Source organism: Bos indicus, chromosome 21, assembly GCF_029378745.1.
Source record: "Bos indicus isolate NIAB-ARS_2022 breed Sahiwal x Tharparkar chromosome 21, NIAB-ARS_B.indTharparkar_mat_pri_1.0, whole genome shotgun sequence".
In the NCBI taxonomy this organism is placed as follows: domain Eukaryota; kingdom Metazoa; phylum Chordata; class Mammalia; order Artiodactyla; family Bovidae; genus Bos; species Bos indicus.
In genome coordinates this window covers 22,764,173-22,787,651 of record NC_091780.1, presented here as the reverse complement: position 1 = coordinate 22,787,651, position 23,479 = coordinate 22,764,173, and the positions used below count along the sequence as shown (strand labels likewise).

The 23,479-nt window shown below is 44.5% G+C and overlaps 1 protein-coding gene across 5 annotated transcripts in view; it reads right to left on the bottom strand.

The window, feature by feature from the left end:
• The window catches only part of ALPK3 (alpha kinase 3), a 57,546-nt gene that overhangs the window by 7,375 nt on the left and 26,692 nt on the right, over nucleotides 1–23,479 (bottom strand). For all 5 annotated transcript variants that reach the window (XM_070775171.1, XM_070775170.1, XM_070775172.1 and 2 more), the window contains 4 exons: nucleotides 3,688–5,770; nucleotides 2,867–3,014; nucleotides 2,367–2,494; nucleotides 2,197–2,232 (listed from right to left, as the gene is read on the bottom strand). In XM_070775171.1, coding sequence (XP_070631272.1) covers nucleotides 2,197–2,232; nucleotides 2,367–2,494; nucleotides 2,867–3,014; nucleotides 3,688–5,770 — 2,395 coding nt within the window. The remainder of the gene's footprint in view (nucleotides 1–2,196; nucleotides 2,233–2,366; nucleotides 2,495–2,866; nucleotides 3,015–3,687; nucleotides 5,771–23,479) is intronic.

Sequence of the window (23,479 nt, the reverse complement as noted above, 5' to 3'; positions counted from 1 at the left end):
CTTGGATTGACCAGAAACATCTATGGATCAGAAAGTAAGTGAAGTATCAAAAACAACTGGTTGCTGGTCACAAGAACACATGAGCCAACCTGAAGGGGCTTCCATTGGCCAAAAAAAAAAAAAAGAAAGAGAGAGAGACAATTTTACTAACAAAAAGAATAACTGCAAAGTACTGAACATTCAAATGTATTAAAATCCATACTTTCATAATTATAAAAAACAAAAAACCTTCCTCCTGGAAAAAAACAAAAAACCCTTATTGGTGACCTGTGGAAGATGTTACAGCTCTAATTCATTATTCTGAAAGCTTAGCAAGAGGGAAAAGAAAGTAATTTCCATTCATTTTTTTGTTGGACCTATATGTATCAGGATTACCAAATAAACATTTCCTCTTTACTGAAAAATGTTAGCTAGTGAATAAAGAAGAAATGACAGAATTAAAATACTCCATGTTCTAAACCTTAAGGAGATAAAGGATTGAGGTAATAATCAGTGACTGCTAAAACTCCTCGATAATGACAGGAGTTGTATCAGATACAGTTTTAATTTTTTTTTAAACTGTGCCTTGCAGTAAGTGGGAATCCTCGTTCCCCTAACAGTGATTGAAGCCAGGCCTGGCAGTGAAAGAGTCAAGTCCTAACTACTGGATTGCCAGAGAATTCCTGTTTATTTTTTTTAACTTTAAAGGGGATAGATCAGGCAGAAAACATGTGAATAAACTCAGTGATCATTCTTAGTTTTACTAAAACAAACAGATATCATGTGCCTGAAGATTGGAAGCAAAAGGAAACACACAGCTCACCTGTGAAATGTTCCCCCAAATTTGCACCTGAGCACCTCAACCTAATAACCAGTTTAGAGGAAGTCCATCAATGAAGCAACATGTTAAATGGTGATACAATCAACAAAATCCAAAATGGAAGACATTCTACACATCAAGTGACTTCACGAAGTAAATGGTAAGGAGTGAAAACAAGTGAGGGATGAGCAACTATTATACACTTGACAGATTTAAGAGATATGTCAGGGACTTCCCTGGCAGTCCAGTGGCTAAGACTCCATGCTCCCAGTGCAGGGGGCCCAGGTTCGATCCCTGGTCAGGGAACTAGACCCCACAAGCCACAACTAAGACCTGGTACAGCCAAATAAATAAATATTAAATAGGAAAAAAAAGAAGATATGTTAGCCAAAAGCACTGAATGGTTCCTAATTCAAATAAACCAACACTTACAAGACAGGAAAATCTGATTTTATGAGAACAAAGTATTATTTGTTTTTAGGCATAAGGTTATATTTGATATTAACTCTGATTTGATAACTGAACAAAAAGTACTAATTGAATGAATGAGTAAAGGAGTGAATGAATGAAGGAATTCATGAAGCTCTAGAAATCTTTCCATCACCAGCTGCCTTCAAAGTCCTAAATCCTTAATGTGTCTTTTGCAGGAGCAACCCAAACTCTTCCTCTAATATTTGTGCCTTCAAATTGTTTGTCAAACTTCAGGGTGTATGACAATCACCAGGGTGTCTACTGACATGCAATCATGTTAGGTCCTTCCCCAGACTGTGATTAAGAGTGTCTGCAGCAGGGCTCAGGTAACTGCATTTTTAGCAGGCTCCCCATGTGGGTCTCATGCAGGAATTCACAGACTCCTATGAGAAACTCCAGGGAGGAAACCGGCAGGGAGAAGTACCCTGGTAGCCAGTCCTGCTCTCGATCAAGGGCTCTGATGAGGGGAGAGGGCACAGGCTGAGTGAACTCCTTGTGGGATGGCCCTCTAGCCCTTCCTCCCCCCTCAACTTCTGAAACAGCTGTCCCCCTCCACCTCCTCCACAAGCCACATGCTAAGCTAGGAGGAAAGGGTAGCTGTATGTGGAGATGAATGTGGCATTTGGATCAGATTCCAAGCTTCTCTTGTAGCTCAGTTGGTAAAGAATCTGCCTGCAATGCAGGAGACCCGGGTTGGATTCCTGGGTTGGGAAGACTCCCTGGAGAAAGAAAAGGCAACCCACTCCAGTATTCCTGCCTCGAGAATCCCATGAACAGAGGAGCCTGGGAGGCTACAGTCCATGGGGTCCCAAGAGTCGGACACGACTGAGCAATTAAACCACCACCACCAAGTCTTTAAAGAACCCCTGCAGAGGCAGGCCTAGGGACACAGGCCCATCCATTCCTCCCCGTGAGGGGCACCATACCTTGACCTTCTTCTCTGGAGATGAATCCTGACAGCACTGTGTGGAGAAAAAGCAGAGGAAGTCACTGTCCTCAGGTGGGCATGCCCACAGAGAGCTCTACCTCTGCAAAGGTAACTATCCCCGTCCTCCATGGAGCAGAGACCAGGCGGAGGGGGCAGGGTCACACTCACCCTCGGGGCTGAGGCAGAAGTCGGTGGAGGCTGAGCCGTGCTCGTTGTGGATGGTGCATCGATACACGCCACAGTCCACGGGGGACGCCTGCACGATGGCCAGGGCCGCGGGCCCCTCATCCCCGGCACTGCAGAGAGGAGACCCTCCCCCTGAGGCCATCACCATGGCACAGCCCAGGCCAGACTGTGTCCTGAGGGTCCTCAGACCCCACTGTCAGAGGCTTCTGTGGGCACAGGCTCCAGGAGCTCTGGGCAGAGCCAGGCCTGCATCACACAGGCCAGGTTTTCGATCCTGACTCTGGCTGTGGGACTCTGGGCAAATGACTTAGTATCTCTGAGCCTCAATGTTCTCCTTTTTACGGTGGGAGTACTAGAGTCTCCCTTACAGGGTTACTATGAGGATTAACTGAAGGTGGATCCAAAGTTGGGACAATGCCCCCACGTGATCACTGCTGCCATGTCTTAGGGGGCCAGGTGGGGGTGGCACCCAGCTGGCTTACCTCCTGCCCACCTCGCCCACTGGGCGCTGATCCTTGGCCCACGTCAGGACCGAGTCACTGAGAATGTTGAAGAATTGGCACCAGAGCTTCAGGCTGCCCGAGGCGTCAGGAAACTGCTCCACCCGAATCTTCCGAATCACCTGTGGGGCTGGGAGCAAGGGCACAGTGGAAAGGAGTAAGCCCTCTCCCTGCCGTCCTACGCCCTCTCTGGCCTTGCCCCCGCTTCCCTGGGTGTCATTGGTGCACAGGCTGAGAGAAAACAGGATTCAAGTCTCCTCACACACCCATCACTTCACCCACCCCCGCCACATCTGTGTCTCTGAGGCCTTTGCTCTGACTTCAGAGCACACAGCTTTGCTAGAAAAAACCCGGCCGTGCGCCCCCACTCCAGGCCAGGCAGAGCCTCACAGCTGAGGCCAAAGACAGCAGTCAAGAGAGGACATTCAGCTTGTAGCCTGGGCTCCTAACCCTAGGACCCTGCATTTGAGTCCTGTCTGTACCACTCTGTACTCGTGGGACGAGTCTGCAAAGAGGGGATGATGGTGGTGACAACGATGATGATGATGCTAGAGCTAGGATGCTATTGAAGCCAGGCCCCAGGCCGAGCCCTTGATTTATTCTATCCCATTTAACCTCATAATGTTATGAAGTTGGTCCTATTATCAGCTCCAAGCCACAGAGCCAGGGCAAAAACTAAGCCTTTCTGATTCTACAGCCTGTGGGATTATTACATGGGAATACCTTTACAGAGGTGCACCAGGTCTCCAGCAGGCAGGTGACCCAGCAGCATCCTCTCCTGGGAGGCCATATCTAGTACTCACCTTTCAGCAGGTCTTTGGCCTTCCTGGACTTGGCCAGAGCATCCTGATTGCCTTCCTCCAGGGCCAGCTCAGCATCTAGACTGCCAGCTTTGGGGCTGGGGGCTGGGTCTCCTGCTGCCAACTCCTCCTCTGCCCGCGGCACCTCCAGCATGCCTGCCTTTCTGCCTTGAGTCGGGGAGCGTCTCTCGCGCCCAGGAGTCCCTGGGGACCCAGGTGCAAGGGCCTTCCTGGGCCCCCTGGGGGAGACTGAGGGGCTCTCTCTTTCTTCAGGCTTGGTGCCCTCTCCATCTCCCACAGCTTTTACCTTTGGGAGAAATCTCTTCCTCCGGGCCCCAAGAGCCAGCTCCTCGGGCGTCGCCGCGGGGAGCGCCTCCCCCGGGGCCTCCTCCTCTGGGGAGGGCTCCTGGGCTCTGCTCTCGGTTGACAGCAGGCCCTGCCCAGGGGCTGCCTGCCCACCACCCTCCTCCCTAAGCAGCCCACCCATGCTGCTTTCCCGAGAGACCTCCAGGAGGCCAGGCCCCTCAAGGGGAAGCTGTCCCTCACCCTCACTGGATCCTCCTGAGGCCAGCCCAGGGCCCTCCGCCTCACCAACCACGATAGCGGGGACCGAGAGGGGGCTGGGGCCTGGGCGCCGGGCAGCAGCCAAGGCCTGCCGGCCAGCCTCCACCTCGCGGTCCAGGAGGCCGGTGAGACGGCGGGAGGTGCCGGGGCTCAGCAGGAGGGTCTGTGCGCTCTGCACCAAGTGGTTGTTCTCCACGCGCTCCAGGATGCGCCGCGAGGTTCGCGGACTCAGTCCAGCCACTTCTATGGTGGGGGCCAGGGTGGGCAGGGGCGCCGGAACCCCAGCGGCAGCTTCCCCCTGAGACTCCGGGCCCCCTCCACTTGCTTCTGAGCTGGACAGCTTTAGCAGCAGAAGCAAGTAGTTCTTCAGGGAGTCTATGAGGCCGGGGTCACAGGTCCGGGGACCCGAAGTCCTCCCGTCCGCATCTGGCACCTTGGCGCAGGGCCCTTCGCTGTTTGCTGCCACGGTTTCTGGAGGGTGACTCGGGCTGGCTGTCCCTGGCCCCAGGTGCAGTGAGGGAGCAGAGCTCAGCAAGGTCTTGCCTTCAGAGGGCGGGAAGGCAGCTGCACTCCTGGGCTGAGAAGCTGGGGTGCTGGGTAGCCCCTCCTGGGAATGACGAGTCAGGCCAGCCTCAGGAGGAGAGGGCAGGGGGCGCCCCTCAGGGCCTAAGCCCCCTGGAGGACGGCCACCCAGAGCTGCAGGTGGCACTCTTCCCAGCTCTTCCTCCCTCGGACCCTGGAACAGGCCCTCCCTTGGCTTGTCCCTCCCCGGAGTGGACCACTCCAGCCCTCCAGAGCGCTCTCCTCCCACCGGCTCCGAACGGACCTCAGGAGGCAGTTGTGCCCTGGGAGCGAGGCCCCCCACCAGGGGACCCAGCACAGCTTCCTCCTGGTTCCCAGAGGCTGGTCCTGGTGTCTTGTCAGGTGTGAGCATACAACCTGGTTTGTCTGGGACAGAGAACTCGTCCTGGCTCTGTCCAAAGCCTTCAATAACCTGAGGAGACCTAGGATCCTCCGAAGGTGGGCGTTTGGGGGCTCTGGAGTGTGGGCTGAGACTGGTCATGGACGCCTTCTCTGAATGACCTTTCGTGGTTGAGGGAGTGCTCCCCTCTGACTGTGTCCCCTTATCTTGCTGTACCCATCCATCTTCCTGGGTCCTCTCTTCTGCCTGCGTCCCCACCCTTCCTTGTGCCATCACGTCCTCCTGGGAATTCCTGTCCGACTCTGATCTCCTACTTCCTTGCATCACAACATCCACTTGTGTCATCCTGTCTGCCTGAGTCCACTGGGAGGCTTCTGTTTGGTCTCCCTGCGTCCTCCCGTCCACTTGCATCTTCCTGTCCACCTCTGTATTCTTTTCACCTCCTGTTTTCTGGTCAACAGACATTCTCCTGTCCTCCTGGGTTTCTGCATCCATGGGCTCAATGATGCCCTGACTTCTAGAGGTGCTGTGACCAGCAGAGGCTGGATCAGAGCTGCTGCCGGCCGGTGCAGGAGCTATGGTTGCCTGGGACTCCTGGACCTGGGAACACACGGACAAAAGCAAGAACTTAACTACAGGTGCCTTAGGCTCTCTTTCCAATCTGATGTCCCAGTCTCCTCGGGCCTTAACCACAGCTGCCGTGATGGGAATCCGGCCACTTGGTTTCTCAGGCTTGTTAGGGGTGACAAAATCCCATGCCCACCCACCAAACCCCTGAACCCAGAATCCAGATACAGTAATATCCAGAATCCAGGTCTAGCTCTGGGCCTTCCCACCTCTCCCTGAAGAAATCCTGCCTTTCCTGATGGACTCTGCTCAAGTACTACCCCTCCCCTCACCCCCACCATTTGGAGGGATGTGTTCTCTCAGGGCTTCTGAGCAATTAACCTTTCCCTCTCCTGTGGCACTGCTGCTCTGGATAGAATGATGGGTGAGGTGGGAGAGTACTGGAGGGTCTCCTTGACAGCTTCGGGGGCAACATCACCATTAATGCTGAGTGAGTGGTAATTACATAATGCTAGTCGGAGAAGGCGTTGGCACCTCACTCCAGTACTCTTGCCTGGAAAATCCCATGGATGGAGGAGCCTGATAGGCTGCAGTCCATGGGGTCGCTGAGAGTCGGACACAACTGAGCGACTTCCCTTTCACTTTTCACTTGCATGCATTGGAGAAGGAAATGGCAGCCCACTCCAGTGTTCTTGCCTGGAGAATCCCAGGGACAGGGGAGCCTGGTGGGCTGCCGTCTGTGGGGTCACACACAGTCGGACACAACTGAAGAGACTTAGCGGCAGCAGCAGCAGTCATAGAAGATTAAAGTCGTTGTGAATGACAGGTATGCCAGGAGATCCATGAAATGTTACAATGTTACCCTTCTGAACACCCACTATTTGCAAAACATTATGCTAGGCCCCCATTTATTATATAGGTATTACCTCACTCCTCACAACAATATGAAATAGTTATAAGAATTATCTCTATTTTAGAGATAAGAACACTGATAGTCAAAGAAGAAATGTAGTTTGTCCATTATCAGACAGTAAACAGTAGGGTTTAGAAGCCAGGAGTGTCTAACTTCAAATCACAAGTTCTTTGCTTTTATACTATTATGTCACACGTTTAAATATAATTAAAGGACCTCCTATTTAAACACAGTGGCCTAAACGGTAATTTGCCTCTTCCCTCTTGGATATGCTCAAAACCAACTAAGTAAACAAGAAAAAATAAAGCAAATTCCATTGTTAGTGGAACTTGAGGTTGATAAAACCTATAGTCTCAAAAAAGTATGTGGAGGTAAGGACTGCCAAAAGCAGACAGATGAAACTCTAGGAGGCTGTAAGACTGTAGGATTGTGGAAGACGGGGTGGAAATCCAGCAGAAGACATAAGGGAGATGTCCAACGGAGTCAGGGAAAGAAAAGTGGAACAGCCTACCGGAGGCAGATCTCAAAAAATATCAACAAAAAACACACTCCTGAAGAAACCTCCTGAAAATTGCTAAGAAAATTGTTTCTGAATATACAAGGGCTTAAGGATAAGTGTTCCCAGGGCCCTGGAGGAAATTACTGGAGAAGAAACTTTGGTCAACCAAAAAATGATTGGGAAACCACAGCAAAACAACTGATGGTGAACAGTGAATATGCAGTTAACCCTCTGGTTAATCAAGACTAAAACAAAAAAGTTTAGAGTGGCAGATCAGAATGTCAGTGCTTATGCCCTGACGATGCAGAAATGATACAACTAGCATAGAAGGGGAAGGAGCAAGAAGATGAGTAGTGTGGGTGCCTTAATTGTATCACTTATACAAGCTAGGAATCAGAGGCATGATTCAAAGCTGAAAACCCAGGTAATAGAAATATAGGATACTTATATATATAAAGATAGCCACTTAGAAATACAACTTTGGGCTAATAGGAGAGAGAAAAGGAAAAGAAAAAAAGATAGGGAGGAAGTGGAAACACCACTCATTAGAAAGTAAAAGACATTAATTAAACAAAATTATAGACATATTATATAGAATTTAAATTATACATTATTACATACAAATATTTCTAAGTATCAGAAGAACCACACACAAAACCATAGCTAGAGGGAACCTGCTATATAGCACAGGGAGCTCAGTTTGGTGCTCCGTGATGACCTAGAAGGATGGGATGGGGGGAGGTTGGGAGGGAGGCTCAAGAGGGAGGAGACATATGTATAACTATAGCTGACTCACGATGTTGTATAGCAGAAATTAACACAACATTGTAAAGCAGTTATATTCCTCCAATTAAAAACAAGAGCAAAGGGAATACATAATGAAAGACTTTATAAATAAACTATATTCAAGTCTAGAATTTAAAGCTACTTTACTGCATATGGAATGCTGTCCCTGGTGGCTCAGACAGTAAAGAATCTGTCTGCAATGCAGAAGACCTGGGTTTGATTCTTAGGTTGGGAAGATCCCCTGGAGAAGGGAATCGCAACCCACTCCAGTATTCTTGCCTGGGAAACCCCATGGACAGGGGAGCCTGGCAGGCTACAATCCATGAAGTCACAAAGAGATGGACACTTTCAAGTGATCGACTAACACTTTCACTTCCACATGGGATGCTGAATGAACAGTATGAATACAAAAAAAACAGAGTTTGGAGAATATTAGGAGCCATCAAATATTAAGTCCAACTGAAGAATGTTAGTATCTTTTTACTTCTGATATTCTAGGACTAGGAAATATTAATATGGACATGAGAGCTTTAAATTTACAAAGAAAATGCTGATGTTGCACACATGGCTCATGTGAACAGAACTTTTTAATTTTTTTGGCCTTGCCTTGCAGCATGTGAGATCTTAGTTTCTGGACTAGGAATCGAACCTGCACCCGTTGCAGTGGAAGCAGTGTCTTAACTCCTGGACCGCCAGGGAAGTCCCATGAATGGAACTGCTGATTAAAGCTATCTTCACTCCCCCTCAGCCCTAAACTGATCAGTCCTATAGAACCTACAGCTTCACTATCTCAATATCCATTCCCTTCTGTCTCCACAGCCAAGAGCCTAATCTAAGCTGCCAACAATTCTGTCTTGCCTAAGCCTCTTAATTGGTGTCTCTGACTCTAGTCTTTGCCTCTACAAATTTGCAGCCCAACTGATCTTTCCGAAATATAAATCTGATTGTGACACTCCCCTGCTTAAAAGCCTCCCAGTGACTTATCATCATTTACAGGTTAAAGCCTAAAAGCCCCAACCTAATACAGCAAGAAGTTGAAGGATACTCTCTGCCCACCAGGGTGTGAGGAAACAGGCATCAGCACAGCCTCCACAGATAGCAATCTGGCTTTACCTACTTAAACTGAAAATACTCACACTCTTTGACCCCAAAATCCCATTCCTAGGAGTTTGTAGAAATACTTCCATGTTCAAATGGACATACATACAGGGATATTTGTTGCAGTATAGTTTACAATAGCAAAAGACTAGATATGACGCTGGGAAAGATTGAGGGAAGAGAAGGCGACAAGAGAGGATGAGATGGTTGGATGGCATCACTGATTCAATAGACATGAGCTTCAGCAAGCTCCGGGCGATTGTGAAGGACAGGGAAGCCTGACGTGCTGCAGTCCATGGGGTCAAAAAGAGTCAGATGTGACAGTGACTGAACAACTACAAAAACAGCAAGAAATGATCTAACTTACTTCCATATGGGATTAACTCAATGAATTCTGGTACATCCACATCCCAAATAAGTAAAATAAATATCCAAATAAAAAAGCAAGGTATTGGGACAGAAAATATCATACACCACCCGTGTGTGGGAAATACAGACACATATACTTGTAAATGCACAGAAAACAGATCTAGAAGGATGCTCAGCATACCAGTTACAGCAACTGACTTCAAGAAGAGGAATGTAGTGGGGGCAGTAGAGAAAGGGTGAAGGTTTAATATTCTCTAAATACTTCTCATACTTTACAAATTTTATACCATGTGCCTATGACACATATTCCACAAAAGCTAATGAAGAATGAAAATGAATAAGTAAACAGGCCTTAGTGTGATCAGTGAGGCCTTTCAGCAGGAGAGCCAGGTCTGTCTCTCCACGCTCATCTCTTGGGTTCCTCCATCCTATAGCACTGATACCATACTGACTACTGTGCTGTTTTATAATCACTTTGTTTCTTCTCTGCTGGACATTGCTCACCGGTAGGACTCCTTTTCCCTGAAGACTTCCCTCAAGCTTCTTCTCTTCTCTGAAGACTTCTGAGTTCCCTTGTGCTGTGCTGTGCTTAGTCGCTTGGTTGTGTCTGACTCTTTGTGACCTCATGGACTGTAGCCCACCAGGCTTCTCTGTCCATGGGGATTCCCCAGGCAAGAACACTGGAGTGGGTTGCCATGCCCTCCTCCAGGGGATCTTCCAACCCAGGGATTGAACCCAGGTCTCCCACAGTGCAGGCAGATTCTTTACCATCTGAGCTACCAGGGAAACCCAAGAATACTGGAGAGGGTAGCCTATCCCTTCTCCAGGGACCTTCCTGACCCAGGAATCAAACCAGGGTCTCCTGCATTGTAGGTGGATTCTTTACCAGCTGAGCTACCAGGGAAGCCCTTGCGCTCCCTTCTCCATCCCTAAAAATTTAAGTGGCTTCCTGTCCTATGTACCCATGGCAAATGTACCTAATTCTATCATTGTACCCTCATTCTCTGTGGCAGTTATTTGTTTCGTGCACACGTTTCATCTGCTAATCTTTGAACTCTTCCCTTCCGAAGAGGGCCCAGCTCAGGTCCAGGGTTAGACTTGGTGCACGATAACTATAAAGGTTGATGTCTCTAAACACTGTGGTGTGTGTGTGTGTGTCTGCATCTGGAACTGGGTAGAGATCTGAGGAGGAATGTCACGTACTTCTTAAAAATAAAACTTGTGTGAGCTGGGGTGAAACTAGCTGGCTCTCTGGAAGCTTTTTCATCATGAAGAACATTAGCAGTTTTAATTTGCTATCTTGTCTCTCTGTCTTCCCTGTAAATTCTCAGAGATTAAGGAACCAGTTTGATTTACCTTTGCAATGTTCATAGGCCAAGGCACATAGGAGGTTCACAGAAATGAACCACTGAATGACAAATACTATGGCTTGTCACCTTCTGAGAGGGCATGGCCCTGGAGCGCTGGTTTTGGGAAGCAGAATTCAAAGCCAAGGGCTTAACAGGGATGGAGCTGGGCAGTGTCAAGGACCTGGAATCTATTTCTTGATGAAACCCAGACCCAGGGCTCATATCGAGGCTTCGTCATCTTTAAATCTTTGATATAATTTCCAGTGAAACCATGCAGCCCTAAAGATTTCAGGGGGAAGACTTAACCTATATACTGTGAAATGATCACCACAATCAAGCTCCTCTTTCATTCTGAATACAGGTAATTTGTCTTTTTTTTTTTCCCCTTGTGAGACTTGTTAGAGGTTTATCAATATTATCGATCTTCTCAAATAAGATTCTGGTTTATTTTTCCATAGTTTTAGTTTTCAATTTCATTGTTTTTTGCTCTTTTCATTACTGTTTCCTCCCTTCTGATTGCTTTGGGTTAATTTTGTTCTTTCTTTTCTAGTTACTCAATACAAGAGCTCAGAGTTTTGACCTCAGACCTTTCATGTTTCTAAAATAAATATTTAATGCTATAAATGTTCCTCAGTACACTGATTTAGCTGCAGCAAAATTTTGAGATGTTGTATTTTCACTTTTATTCAGTTCAAAATATTTCCCAATTGATTTAAAGGCCTTCCTATTTGACCCATAAAAGTGTGATATTTAAAGTGTTTGGAGACTTTCCTATTATCTTTCCATCACTGATTTCTACTTTTATTTCATTTTTGTCAGAGAACATGCTTTGTATGATTTCAATCACTTTACGTTTGTTAACGTTCATGACCCATCATATGATCTATTATAGTGAAGGTCTTAATGTACCTGAAACTAGTAAGTATTCTGCTGTTGCTACACAGAGTATTCTGTATGGCTACTAGATCCAATTGGTTGATAAGGCTATTCAACTCTACTCTTTAAAAAAGAAAATTACGTATGCTGTGCTGGGTCTTCATTGTTGCTCCTGGGTTTTCTCTAGTTTAGGAGAGTGGGGGCTACTTTTCATTGAGGTGCATGGGCTTCTCACTGTGGTGTCTTCTCTTGTGAAGTACAGGCTCTAGGCACATGGGCTTCAGTAGTTGTGGTAGACGGGCTTAGTTGCTCCGTGGCATATGAAATCTTCCCAGACCAGGGATTGAACCTGTGTCCCCTGCACTCGCAGGTAGATTCTTAACCACTGTACCACCAGGGAAGTTCCCTGGTTCTTTTCTATTCTTACTGTTTGCTAGTTCAATTCGTTATTGAGAGGAGTTTTTAAATATAGTCTCCAACTATTAATTGTCAATTTGTCTGTTTCTCCCTTTAGTTCTGCCAGCTTTTCTTCATGTATTTTGAAGCTCTGTTGTTAGGGGCAAACTCATTTTCATTTTCTTGAATTGACTCTTTTATCATTACATAATTCATTATTTTTTCCTGGTAATTTTCTTTGCTCTGAAGTTGGCTTTGTCTGGGGGCTTTCCAGTGGTACAGCGGTAAAGAAGCAGCTGCCTGCCAATGCAAGAGAGGCAAAAGATGCAGGTTCAATCCCGGGTTGGGAAGATCCCCTAGAGGAGGGCATGGCAACCCACTCTAGTATTTTTGCCTGGAGAATTCCAGGCAAGCAGGCACACACATGCTTTGTCTGATATTAATATGTGAAAGTCAATGTGTTAGCTAGCTGCTCAGTCGTGTCTGACTCTTTGCCATCCCATGGACTGTACCCCACCGGGCTCCTCTGTTCATGGAATTCTCCGGGCAAGAATACTGAAGTGGGTAGCCACGCCCTTTTCCAGAAGATCTTCCCAACCCAGGGATCCACGCTGGGTCTCCCACATTTTAGGCAGATTCTTTACCATCTGAGCCATAAACAGTCTAAATTTCCATTGCTTAGTGTTGGCATTACATATATTTTCAATTACTCTACTTTTTAAAAATTATTTATTTATTTATTTAGGCTATGCTGGGTCTTCGTTGCTGCCCTAGGCTACTCTCTAGTTGCAGTGTGCAGGCTTCTCATCATGGTGTCTTCTCTTGTTGCGGAGCACAGGCTCTAGTCATTGCAGCGCATGGGCTCAGTAGTTGTGGTTTCTGGGCTCTAGAGCAGAGGCACAATAGTTGCGGTGCACAGGCTTAGTTGCTCCACAGCACGTGGGATCTTCCTGGATCAGGGACTGAACCCATCCCCTGCACTGGCATGACAGATTCTTCACCACTGAGGCACCAGGGAAGCCCTGTTATTTTTATCATTGGAATTGAAGTCAATTTCTTGTAAAAAACAGAGTTGGGAATGTGTTTTTGATCCAGTCTCAAAATTTATGTCTTTCACTTCATGTATTTAGATCACTTAAGTTTAATATAATTATTTAGATGTTTGGACTTAAATATCGATTATTTTATTATTTGTTACTTCAGTTATTTCTTCCTGTTTCCCCATCCAGGCTTCTTGTAGATTATTTGACAATTCTTAGTATTCCACTTAAATTTACATGTTGTGATATGTACTATATTTCTTTGTATAGTATTTTAATTATTGCTCTAGGGCTTACAATACATACACTTAACTTCCCACAGTCTCCTCCAAGTAAACATTTTACCATGGCAAGTGAAATGAAGCAATCTTACCACCACATAGGTCCCTTTATCCTCTCCCTCTTTATATATTAATATTACATTCACATACATTAAAAACCATCGTTATATTTTTTTTGCCTTCAAACATATTTTAGAGAATTCAAGAGGAGAAAAATAATTACATTTACCCAGATATTTAAAAGTTTCCTTCCGGTATATGTGTCTTTTGTCTGAAAATTTTACTTTAGCAATTCTTTAAAAACAGGTCTGCTAGTGACATAGTCCCTTAGTTTCCCTTTATCTTGGAATGTCTTTCTTTCACCTTCAATGCTTAAAGATATGTTTGCTGAATATAGAATTATCGATTGAAAAGTCTTTTCTTTCAGCAGTTAAAAAATATTATTTCTAAAACAACAGCAACAACAAAACAGTATCCAACAATATGGGGTCTCCAGAAGAAACTTTCCAAAAGAGACACAGATGTATAGAACAGACTTCTGGACTCTGTGGGAGAGGGAGAGGGTGGGATGATTTGGGGGAATGGCATGGAAACATGTATGATATCATATAAGAAACGAATCGCCAGTCCAGGTTTGATACAGGATCCTTGGGGCTGGTGCACTGGGATGACCCGGAGGGATGGTACGGGGAGGGGGGTTCAGGATGGGGAACACGTGTACACCCGTGGCGGATTCATGTTGATGTGTGGCAGAACCAATACAATATTGTAAAGTAATTAGCCTCCAATTAAAGTAAATAAATTTAAATTTTAAAAAATTTAAAAAAAATATTATTTCACTTCCTTTTTAACCTCCACTGTTTCTGATGAGAAATTGCAGTCATTTGAGTTACTGCTCCCCTAGAAACAGTGCATCATTTTTTTCTACATTTAAGATTTTATTGTTTTTTTGTCCTTAGTTCTCAGCAATTTGACTATGCTGTTCCTTGGCATGGAATTATGTGGGTGTTTCTTATTTGGGGTTTGCTGAACTTCTTGATCTGTAAGTTTGTGGGGTTTTGTTTTTTTTTGCCAAATTTGGGAAGTTTTCAGCCATTATTTCTTCATATATTTTTTCTGCACCACACTCTCTTCTCTCTTTCTGGGTATCCAAGGACATGAATTTTAGACATTTTGCTATTGTACCACAGATGCCTGAGGTTCTATTCATGTCTTTTTCTCTCTCTCACTCAAGTTGAATAATTTCAACTATTTTCAAAGTACATTATTTTCTATCGTCCTCATTTTTCTGTTGTGCCTAACCAGCAAGTCATTTTATTTCAATTATTTTATTTTTTCAGTTCTAAAATTAATATTTAGTTCTTTACATCTTGTATTTCTTTGCCAAGACTTTCTATCTTTCAATTTATTTCCAGAGTGCTCACCCTTACTTTTTGTTATTGCTTTAAAGTCAGAGAATTCCAACATATCTGCCATCTTGACATTGTCATCCTTTAATTGCCTTTTCCCATGCATGTTGAGATCTTCCTTATTTTCTCATATGCCAAGTAATATTCATTATATCCTGGACATTTAGAATATTATGAGATTCTGGTTTCTTGAATAAATCCTGTAGAGGATGTTAATACTTTTGTCTCAGCAGACAATCTACTTGGTTGTAGTCAGGCTCCAAGTTCCATTCAACCTTCTGTGATCGTAGTTTCAATTCAGTTCCATTTTCAAAGTCTTTACAGTGTTATTCAGATCTGTGTGTGTGCCACCCAGTGGCCAGTCTGGGACTTGGATGATGGTCTCTTAGTGGGTTTTTTTGGTTGCTTCCAGAGGCAAGTGGGATCTTAGTTCCCCGAACAGGGATTGAACCCATGTTACCTCCATTGGAAGTACAAAGTCTTAACCACTGAACCTTGAGGAAAGTCCCTCTTAGTTCTTCAGTATACAATGTTCAGAATCAGATCCATGCATGAATAGCTTGGAAATAAGCCCAGGAATTTATAAACAGCTTATGAAGTCACTTTCCCAAAACTTCCTCCCCATGATCTACCCTTTACTTCCTGAGTCCTTAGGATTACCTTTTCCATTCCTCTGTCCAGATAGTTAGGCTTCACTTAGCCTTCTCTGTCACATACTTTCACACATGAGTCCCTGTCCTGGATCAAGGAAGACATCCAGAAGAGAAAAAAAAAACAACAGAAATTGATCCCACCCTCTTGGGACCACAAACAGAGAGAAACATTCTCCACCATTCTCTTACCTCTCTTATTTCTCAGGCCTGTCTTGAAGGGCTTTTCCTGAATCTCTCTCTATACTGGTGCTTCCTTCTGAGTTTCTGACTGCATAGACCAGGCCAGGGAATAGTAGGAGATTTGACAGATTTTATCTTCTTGGGCTTCAAAATTACTGTAGACAATGACTACAGCCATGAAATTAAAAAACGCTTGCTCCTTGGGAGAAAAGCTATGATAAACCTAGAAACAGTATTAAAAAGCAGAGAAATCACTTTGCCAACAAATGTCTACACAGTCAAAGCTATGGTTTTTCCAGCAGTCATGTATGGGTGTGAGAGCTGGACCATAAAGAAGGCTGAGCACCAGAGAACTGATGCTTTCAAACTGTGGTGTTGGAGAAGACTCTTGAGAGTCCCTTGGACTGCAAGGAGATCCAGCCAGTCCATGCTAAAGGAGATCAACACTGCATATTCATTGGAAGGATTGATGCTGAAGCTCCAATACTTTGGCCACCTGATCTGAAGAGGTTGACTAACTGGAAAAAAACCCCTGATGCTGGGAAAGAGTGAAGGCAAAAGGAGAAGATGGAGGCAGAGGATGAGATGATTAGATAGTATCACTGACTCAGTGGACATGAATTTGAGCAAACTCCAAGAGCTAGTGAAGGACAGAGAAGTGTGGTGTGTGCAGTCTATGAAGTTGGACTTCACAAAAAGTTGGACAGGGCTTGGCGACTGAACAACAACATTGCCAAATCAGTAGTACTGATCAGTAGTGCTGACCAGTATTCCTGGTCTTATTCCTCAGTCTGTCTGCTACTATTTGTTTATCAAAGTCATCAAATAGCTGCACCAGGTGACTTGCCCAAGTTTTTAGTTGCAATCAGTGGGGGATACAGGGTGGATGGTGTTCACTCCGTCTCGTCCAGAACTGGAACTACCATAACCACAATAGCTAACTTAACATTAGTTATTGTATTTTCTAGTTCTGGAATTCTAGTTTGCATCATTTTAAAGTCTTTTCTACTTTTTATAGTTTCTAGTTCTCTGCTGAAATTTTCAGTCTTAACTTTTTATCTTTTAAAATATAGGATGTACAGTTTTTAGTTTTTTAGTTCATGTCTGATCATTCCAAAAGTTGGAATACATTGTGTGGCTGTTTTTGCTGGTTCTTTTTTATGTTGTTTTTTCGTTTGTTTATTTGCTCTTTGTGTGTGTGTGTGTTCCAATAAAGCTTTATTTATGAACGTTGAAATTTGAAGTTCATATAATTTTCACATCACAAAATATACTTCTTTTGATATTTTCCCCAACTATTTAAAAGTGTAAAAAGTATTCTCAGCTCTTGGTTCATACAAAAACAGGCGGCAAGCCAGATCTGGCCCCCAAGCTATAGTTTGCCAACCTCTGTGCTTGACCTTGCAATGATGGACACAGTTCTGGCCTCATGGCACTTACTGTTGATGGGAGAGATGGATATTGAAGAAATAATTTGAATAGTTTTTATGTAATTGCTAATTGCATAGGAAGGAAAATAAAGGGTTAATTATGAATTATAACAGGGAAATATCAATCAAATTAGGAAATCAGGAAATGAAATGAGAACAGAGACCTAAAGATGAGTAATATCTAGCCAGGAAAGAGTGGCTAAAAAAGGAAATCTTCCAGGAAGATAAGACTTATAAGGTCAGACTGATAAACTGAATGGTGGGTTTTACCCTTCACAGTCCTATTAGGTAAGCAAATGCTCCAGGAAGTTTTCAGAGAGAATGTGGTACCTGGTGTGTTGGGGACAGTGTGAGGGAACCACCTCATCTCCAAACGTGACACAGGAGGAGTTCCTTGTACCTTCCTTATTGTCATTCTGTGTTTTCACAGAGGTTCTGGCCTCTTCATGCTGCTCTTTTTCCTCCGCTGGGAGGCAGGTGAGAGGCAGTGACATTATGAAGCAGAACAGGGACTCCACAACTGAGAGTCAGGCACCCTGAGTTCTGGATTCAGTATTGCTATCCCTTGTCATGTGGTCCTGGGCACATTGCTTAACCTTACTTAAACCAAAAAATAAAGTACTTTTATATACATCAAGAGTCCAGGCAGGTGACTCCAGGCCCCTTCAGAGCAGTTCATTCAAAAATAGAGTTCCATGAAAGGCCACTGGACCTGGTGACTGCTGGGTCCTCCCCTGGCCTGGCTCTCAGTGATTCTATGAGAAGAGTCTTTTCTCTAGACCTGTCCGTGTTGGATCCTGAGCTAGGAGGGAACCTAGGTCTGGCTGCTCCCAGGCAAATGGAATGTAGAAGTTTCCATCCCAGCCCTCCCTAACAAGAATCAGGGGAAAATCAAGCCATTTTCTTCAGGAAAATGATAACTGTATCTTGTTGGCACATTATCAGGAAAAAAGCAAAAGTATATGATTCATATCGAGATTGTTTCAGATTTCTATCATTTCAGTGGCACCACAGGCAATTGGTAACATAAACTAGGTAGCAGGCCTTTAACGTCCCAGTAAATAAGCATCCTACTATGAGCGGCTCACACCCCAGAGAATGCTGAGCCAGGCTGAGTTCCTGCCCCCTCACACCTTCAAGTGTCACAGGAGGCAACTTCAAGGCCTCTGGCCAGCCCTGTCCAGCTTCCTTCTGTGTCACCTTAAGGCTGTTCCCATCAGAACATCTATCTGCCCCTCGGCTCTGGTGATCCAGTAAGCTTTATATCTGGGTTTTGTTTTGGCTGTGCCACTGAACTTGCAGGATCTTAGTTTCCTGACCAGGGATTAGTCCCCTGGGGCCATGGCAGTGAAAGTGCCAAGTCCTAACCATTGGACTGGCCAGGGAAGTCCCCATGTTCATGGTTTTTTTTTCTTCTCTTTGTGTGCCTGTCTATCATTTAGGTGCCGAATATTACATTTGAAACATTTTTCAGAAATGGTTTGAGGCTTAAGATAATGCTATCATCCTCCAGGTGATTTCTGTTTGTTTCTCCCAGGTGCTGCATGCACACCCAGGCACTGGGGGGCAAAGTATCTTGAATCGCCTTAACCTAACTTCAGGGACCGAGATATTTCTTGGTCACCCAGGTAACTCAGAGTTAAGCCTCAGTCCCTGTGAGGGTAATTTGCTTCTGGTTCCCTTAATCCTATGGTACAAACCTTCAGGGTTCCCCGCTCAAAGACCAGAGGGTTTACCAGGGCTACCACTCTTGAGACCATGGGCTCCAATTGTGGTCTCCCAAGTTCCTTGAGGCTGTCTGCAACACTGCTGAATGTCTCATTCGTCTCTCCTGGAGTGACAAACAACCCCAAGACAAAAGCTACACCAAGTGCTGGGGCTCACCATTATGGATTCCCATCTTATCCCAGATCCTGCAAAGCGATTCTTCACTTTGTTAGCTCTCCAGTGCCTTCAAGCAGACATTTTTATATTTTGCTCTACTTTACTAGTTGCCCTCAGTAGGAGAGTTGGTCTAAATTATCTAACCCAGCATTACTGGAAGCTAATATTCAGCAAGTGCTAGTTCTCTCCCCTTTCTGTCTCACGTCCAAGCCTGAAGGATGTTACAGTTAATGCTAAACAAACTAAAGCAGAACACAAGACACAGAAAAGAAAAAGTGTGGCGAGGCTTTAAATGCACCAAGGCATTAAGATTAGGACAAGCAGGTGTGAGTTCCTGGCCTAGCCTACCACCTTCCCTTTGTTTCAGGCTATGTGTCCTTCCCAGAATGTGTTCCTTCCTCTCTTTCACCCATTACTTTATTTTTATCTGAGGATATTATGGGCATTATTTTATATTAAAAAATTGTATTGGGTATTTTTCTACTATGATATTTCTAGTGATGAATCCTATACATGCTGCCAACCAGTCTGGCCCCTTTCCAGATGCCTTCCCTCGTGACTACATACCGCCCCACACTTCATCCCTGGAAACCTATAGTAGTAACACTCACCACAAACTCTTTGAGCTTATGGTTTGGAGCAAGTCTAATCCCCTTGAGTTATTTGATAATTCCTTAAGCAACGATCATGTCTCTCCCCAATCCCTCCTTCCTTCAACAGTTCTCAGAAAATACGTATATTCATGTAGGCTCTGAAAACCAAAGCGCCCTGATGGTGGGAGCGGAGTTTCCATGTACTGAGACGATCATCCTCAGGATGTGCGGGGCGTAAGGTACTGTGAGGTCTTGAGGCGTTCAGCAGAGCCTCCTCATGTCAATACCATCCCCTCAGAGGATCCCCTCAGACTATATCCCCACACTCCTATACCTCAGCTCCAGAGTTCTGAGCCAGGCTCAGAAAAGATCTCAGGTTAGGGCACTTTTAAAAGGGGAACTAATATCCCACAAGCTGTGAAGGGTCACCAAAAAAATTTTTTTTAATTAAAAAAGAAGGCTTGAATGACAGAAAGAAATACTATGCTCCCAGATGAGAAAGCTAAATATTAAGATATTGATTTTTCCAAATTCATTTTTATATTTAATGCAATCTCAATCAGAATACCAATGGTAGAGAGACAGAAAGCAAATTAGTGGTTGCCTGGACCTCAGGGTGGGAACAAGGATTAACTGCAAAAAGGAACAAGAATCTTTTTAGGGTGATGAAATGTTTTAAAACTGGATTATGTGAGTGACTGCACAACTCTGAATTGTGTGCACTGACCTGTACACTTTATTGTTTCTGTTCTGTGTTTTGGTCTTTTGGCCGAGAGGAATGTGGGATCTTAACTCCCTGACCAGGAAATGAACCTGTACCCTCTGCACTGGAAGGGGAGGTCCAAACCACTGGACCATCAGGGGCGGCCCTGACCTGTACACTTTAAATAGATGACTGTTACTGGTATAAAATTATACCTCAATCAAGCTCTTTAAAAATATATGCCTAGCAAATTTTACTAAAAGACCATTTAAAATTCAAATCTGACTAGTCTTCCATAAAAGGATTTAATATATTTTTGATCTTGTTAAAAATAATTCATCACTGTTTTGAAAATGCGTGGGTTTTTTTTAATGGTGAATATAAAGATACAAGGTAAAAAAAAAACAATGATATCTGGGAGTTTGGAAAAATTCAAACAACGATTCTAAGTTTTCCTAGAGGAATAAATAAGAGAGAATAACTTCAAAAATGTTTAAAAGAAGTATAAGAGGGTTGCTCTGTCAGAAATTAAAGCTACAATAATTAAATGAGATCATTCTGTTGTAAGAATCAACAAATAGATTAATGGATTATGATAGATGTATATATGGGAACTAAAATAGACTTTAGTGGGTATAAGGGTAGTTTATAAAGAAAGAATCACAAACTAATAGAAAAGGTTGACTATTTAAGGTAGATATGAGGGGAAATTACTTATTGTTGAGCTAGAAACTGATATTATGCTATATACCTGAATCAATTCCAGACTGATGTATAAGTCAAATAAAGGAATTCAAACAATAAAAATTATAAAAATATAGATATATGCTTAACTAACCTTGGAATAAGGAAGAAAATCATAAACACTATTGAAGAAATGGTTAAAATATGTATATTGTGGCATCTTACATAACCACAAAAAGTGAACTTTTCCAGATAACTTTAAGGAACCATTAGAAAATGCTCATAAAATAATGAGAAGTAAAAGAAGCAGAATATAAAACTAATCAAAATAATGTAAATTAAATTAAAAAAATAATAAAACACATATGCAAAAAGATTGGTAGATACAGCAAGATATCTGGATGGCAGACTTATAGATGAGTTTTCACTTTTTCCTTTTAGAATTTCCCCCACATATTTTACTATGGCCATGTTTTCCTTTCATTATCAAAAACTAAAGTGATTTGGTAGAATGAGAATATGAGAAACCAATCAAATTCAGCTACTAAAAAGCAACATCTTCAGAATACATATGGCCATTATATGCATTTTTCACATGTATGATGATACATTCCACAATTTTTTAAAGTATTAAAATAAAATAAAAGCCACACAAGCTCTTTGTGGCCACAGCAGAACCTCTGCAGACAGCCTCTCCTGCCCTGCGCTGCCCTAGCCCATTCATCCCACCTCGGAGAAGGCCTTGCCAGGAGGATGCAGCCGTCTGGCTGTGGTACTCCCCACCGCTGTGGGTGGAGAAGCCAGACACTCACAGACTTGGCCACCAGCCTGATCTCGTCCCAAATGTGCTCCCTAGGGGCCCATGAGGGCCATCCCTACAGTATGGCCTGCAGTCCAGCCTCTGGGCTGTCAGGCACATGGAGTGGCCCCATCTGGCCACTAGGAGCTCACCACTCCAGCTGCTGAGATCTCATGAGACCAGGCATGAGGGGCTGAGAGTCATGAACAGATTCCAGAGTCTGGTTTGAGGTTCACTCCACTCCAAAGACCTCTGAACTACTGTCCCCACAGACTAATCTCAGCACCCACTGAAATAAAAACATCTCCTCTCATCACCCTAGAAACTGGCGCTCCCTCCTACCTCTTTGAAAGTCCTTTCAATGGGAGAGGCAGCTCCTCCCAGTTCTCCTTACCTTCCCCACTGCACCCTTGGAGGTCCTGCAGCAGCATGTACCTCACGTCTGTCCCTTCACCCTTCCATCTTCTGCCTCGACCCCTGTGAAATGCTGCTTTCAGCTGCTCCCCATTTCCCCAGACCCATGCTCCTGCATTCCTGTGACCCAAGAAACAATTTCATCTTAGCTCCCCCAAAATGCTGTCTCTACTTAGGGTTGCCAGATTTAGCAAAGAGAAATATAGGACACCCAGTTACATTTAATTTCAGACAACCAACCAACAATTTCTTAGTGTAAGTGTACTCCATCTATTTTACACAACCCACCTCCAATCTTTTTTTTCAAGTTGATATGTTGTGTTTTCATTTTTATTCAGTTTAGGAAATTCTCTTTCTTCTTTTTTAGGCCACATGGCATGTGGGATCTTAGTTCCCTAACCAACCTGACTGGGGACCAAACCTGCACCCCTGCAGTGGAAGTCTTAGCCACTAGACCACAGTGGAAGTCTTAGCCACTAGGTGAGGGAGAAAGTCCCTCATCTCCAGTCTTGAAACACTTTTGCTTTCTGCCACTCATAAGAAATACTGTCTTCTTTCTGCCCCTCTATAAAACATTCCTTTCTCTCTACAAACTCCTGGGAAATAGTGCCTCTGAAACATGAAACATTGACCAAATGGGACAAACAGTTTCTTTTCTGTTAATCCCCTCAGTTTTGCTCCTCCCCTCCCTCTTCACCCTCCCCTCCCTTATCAAACTCCTTAAGCTGTCACCCACCAGCCTCCTTCTTTGTAGAGTGCATGTCCCTTCCCCATCTCCACACAAGACCTCTTTCCTCAACTGGCTACCAGAATCCCCAGGAAAACACCAGCACTCCTGTTCTCAGGTAAGACAGTTTGCCTCTACCTCCCACCACTGGAATGTCTTAAACCTATTGCCATTTGTCTTGTTCTTAATATGCACCAAGCCCTGTGCCAAGCACTCTGATTCTCACAACAGCCCCATGAAGTAGGCGTTATTTTTATTACAGTTTTATGACTTGCTGAAGATCACACAACGTTGAGGATAGTCAGATTTGCACACAGGTAACACCTGACTCCAAAATCTCAGATAAAAACCCAGATTAAGCCAGAATTTTCTGGATGTTGGATATGTTTTAAGTCTTCTAATAAGCATCCAGGTAAGATCCACTGCCCACCACAGACCACTCCTCGGTCTCCCCCTTCTTTTCCTCCCCAAAGAACATCCTCCTCCTCCACCTCGCTCTGGGACATCATCGCTTGGCAGTGAACATTCCTGCTATCGGAGGAGATGGTCACAGTCAGACTGTGCTGCCCACATGCCTGGTAGCTGGGGACCGCCTGGGGCAGGGGCCAGGCCTGTGGTCCCTGTTCCTGGCTAGCACCCCACCCCACCCCCTTCTATAA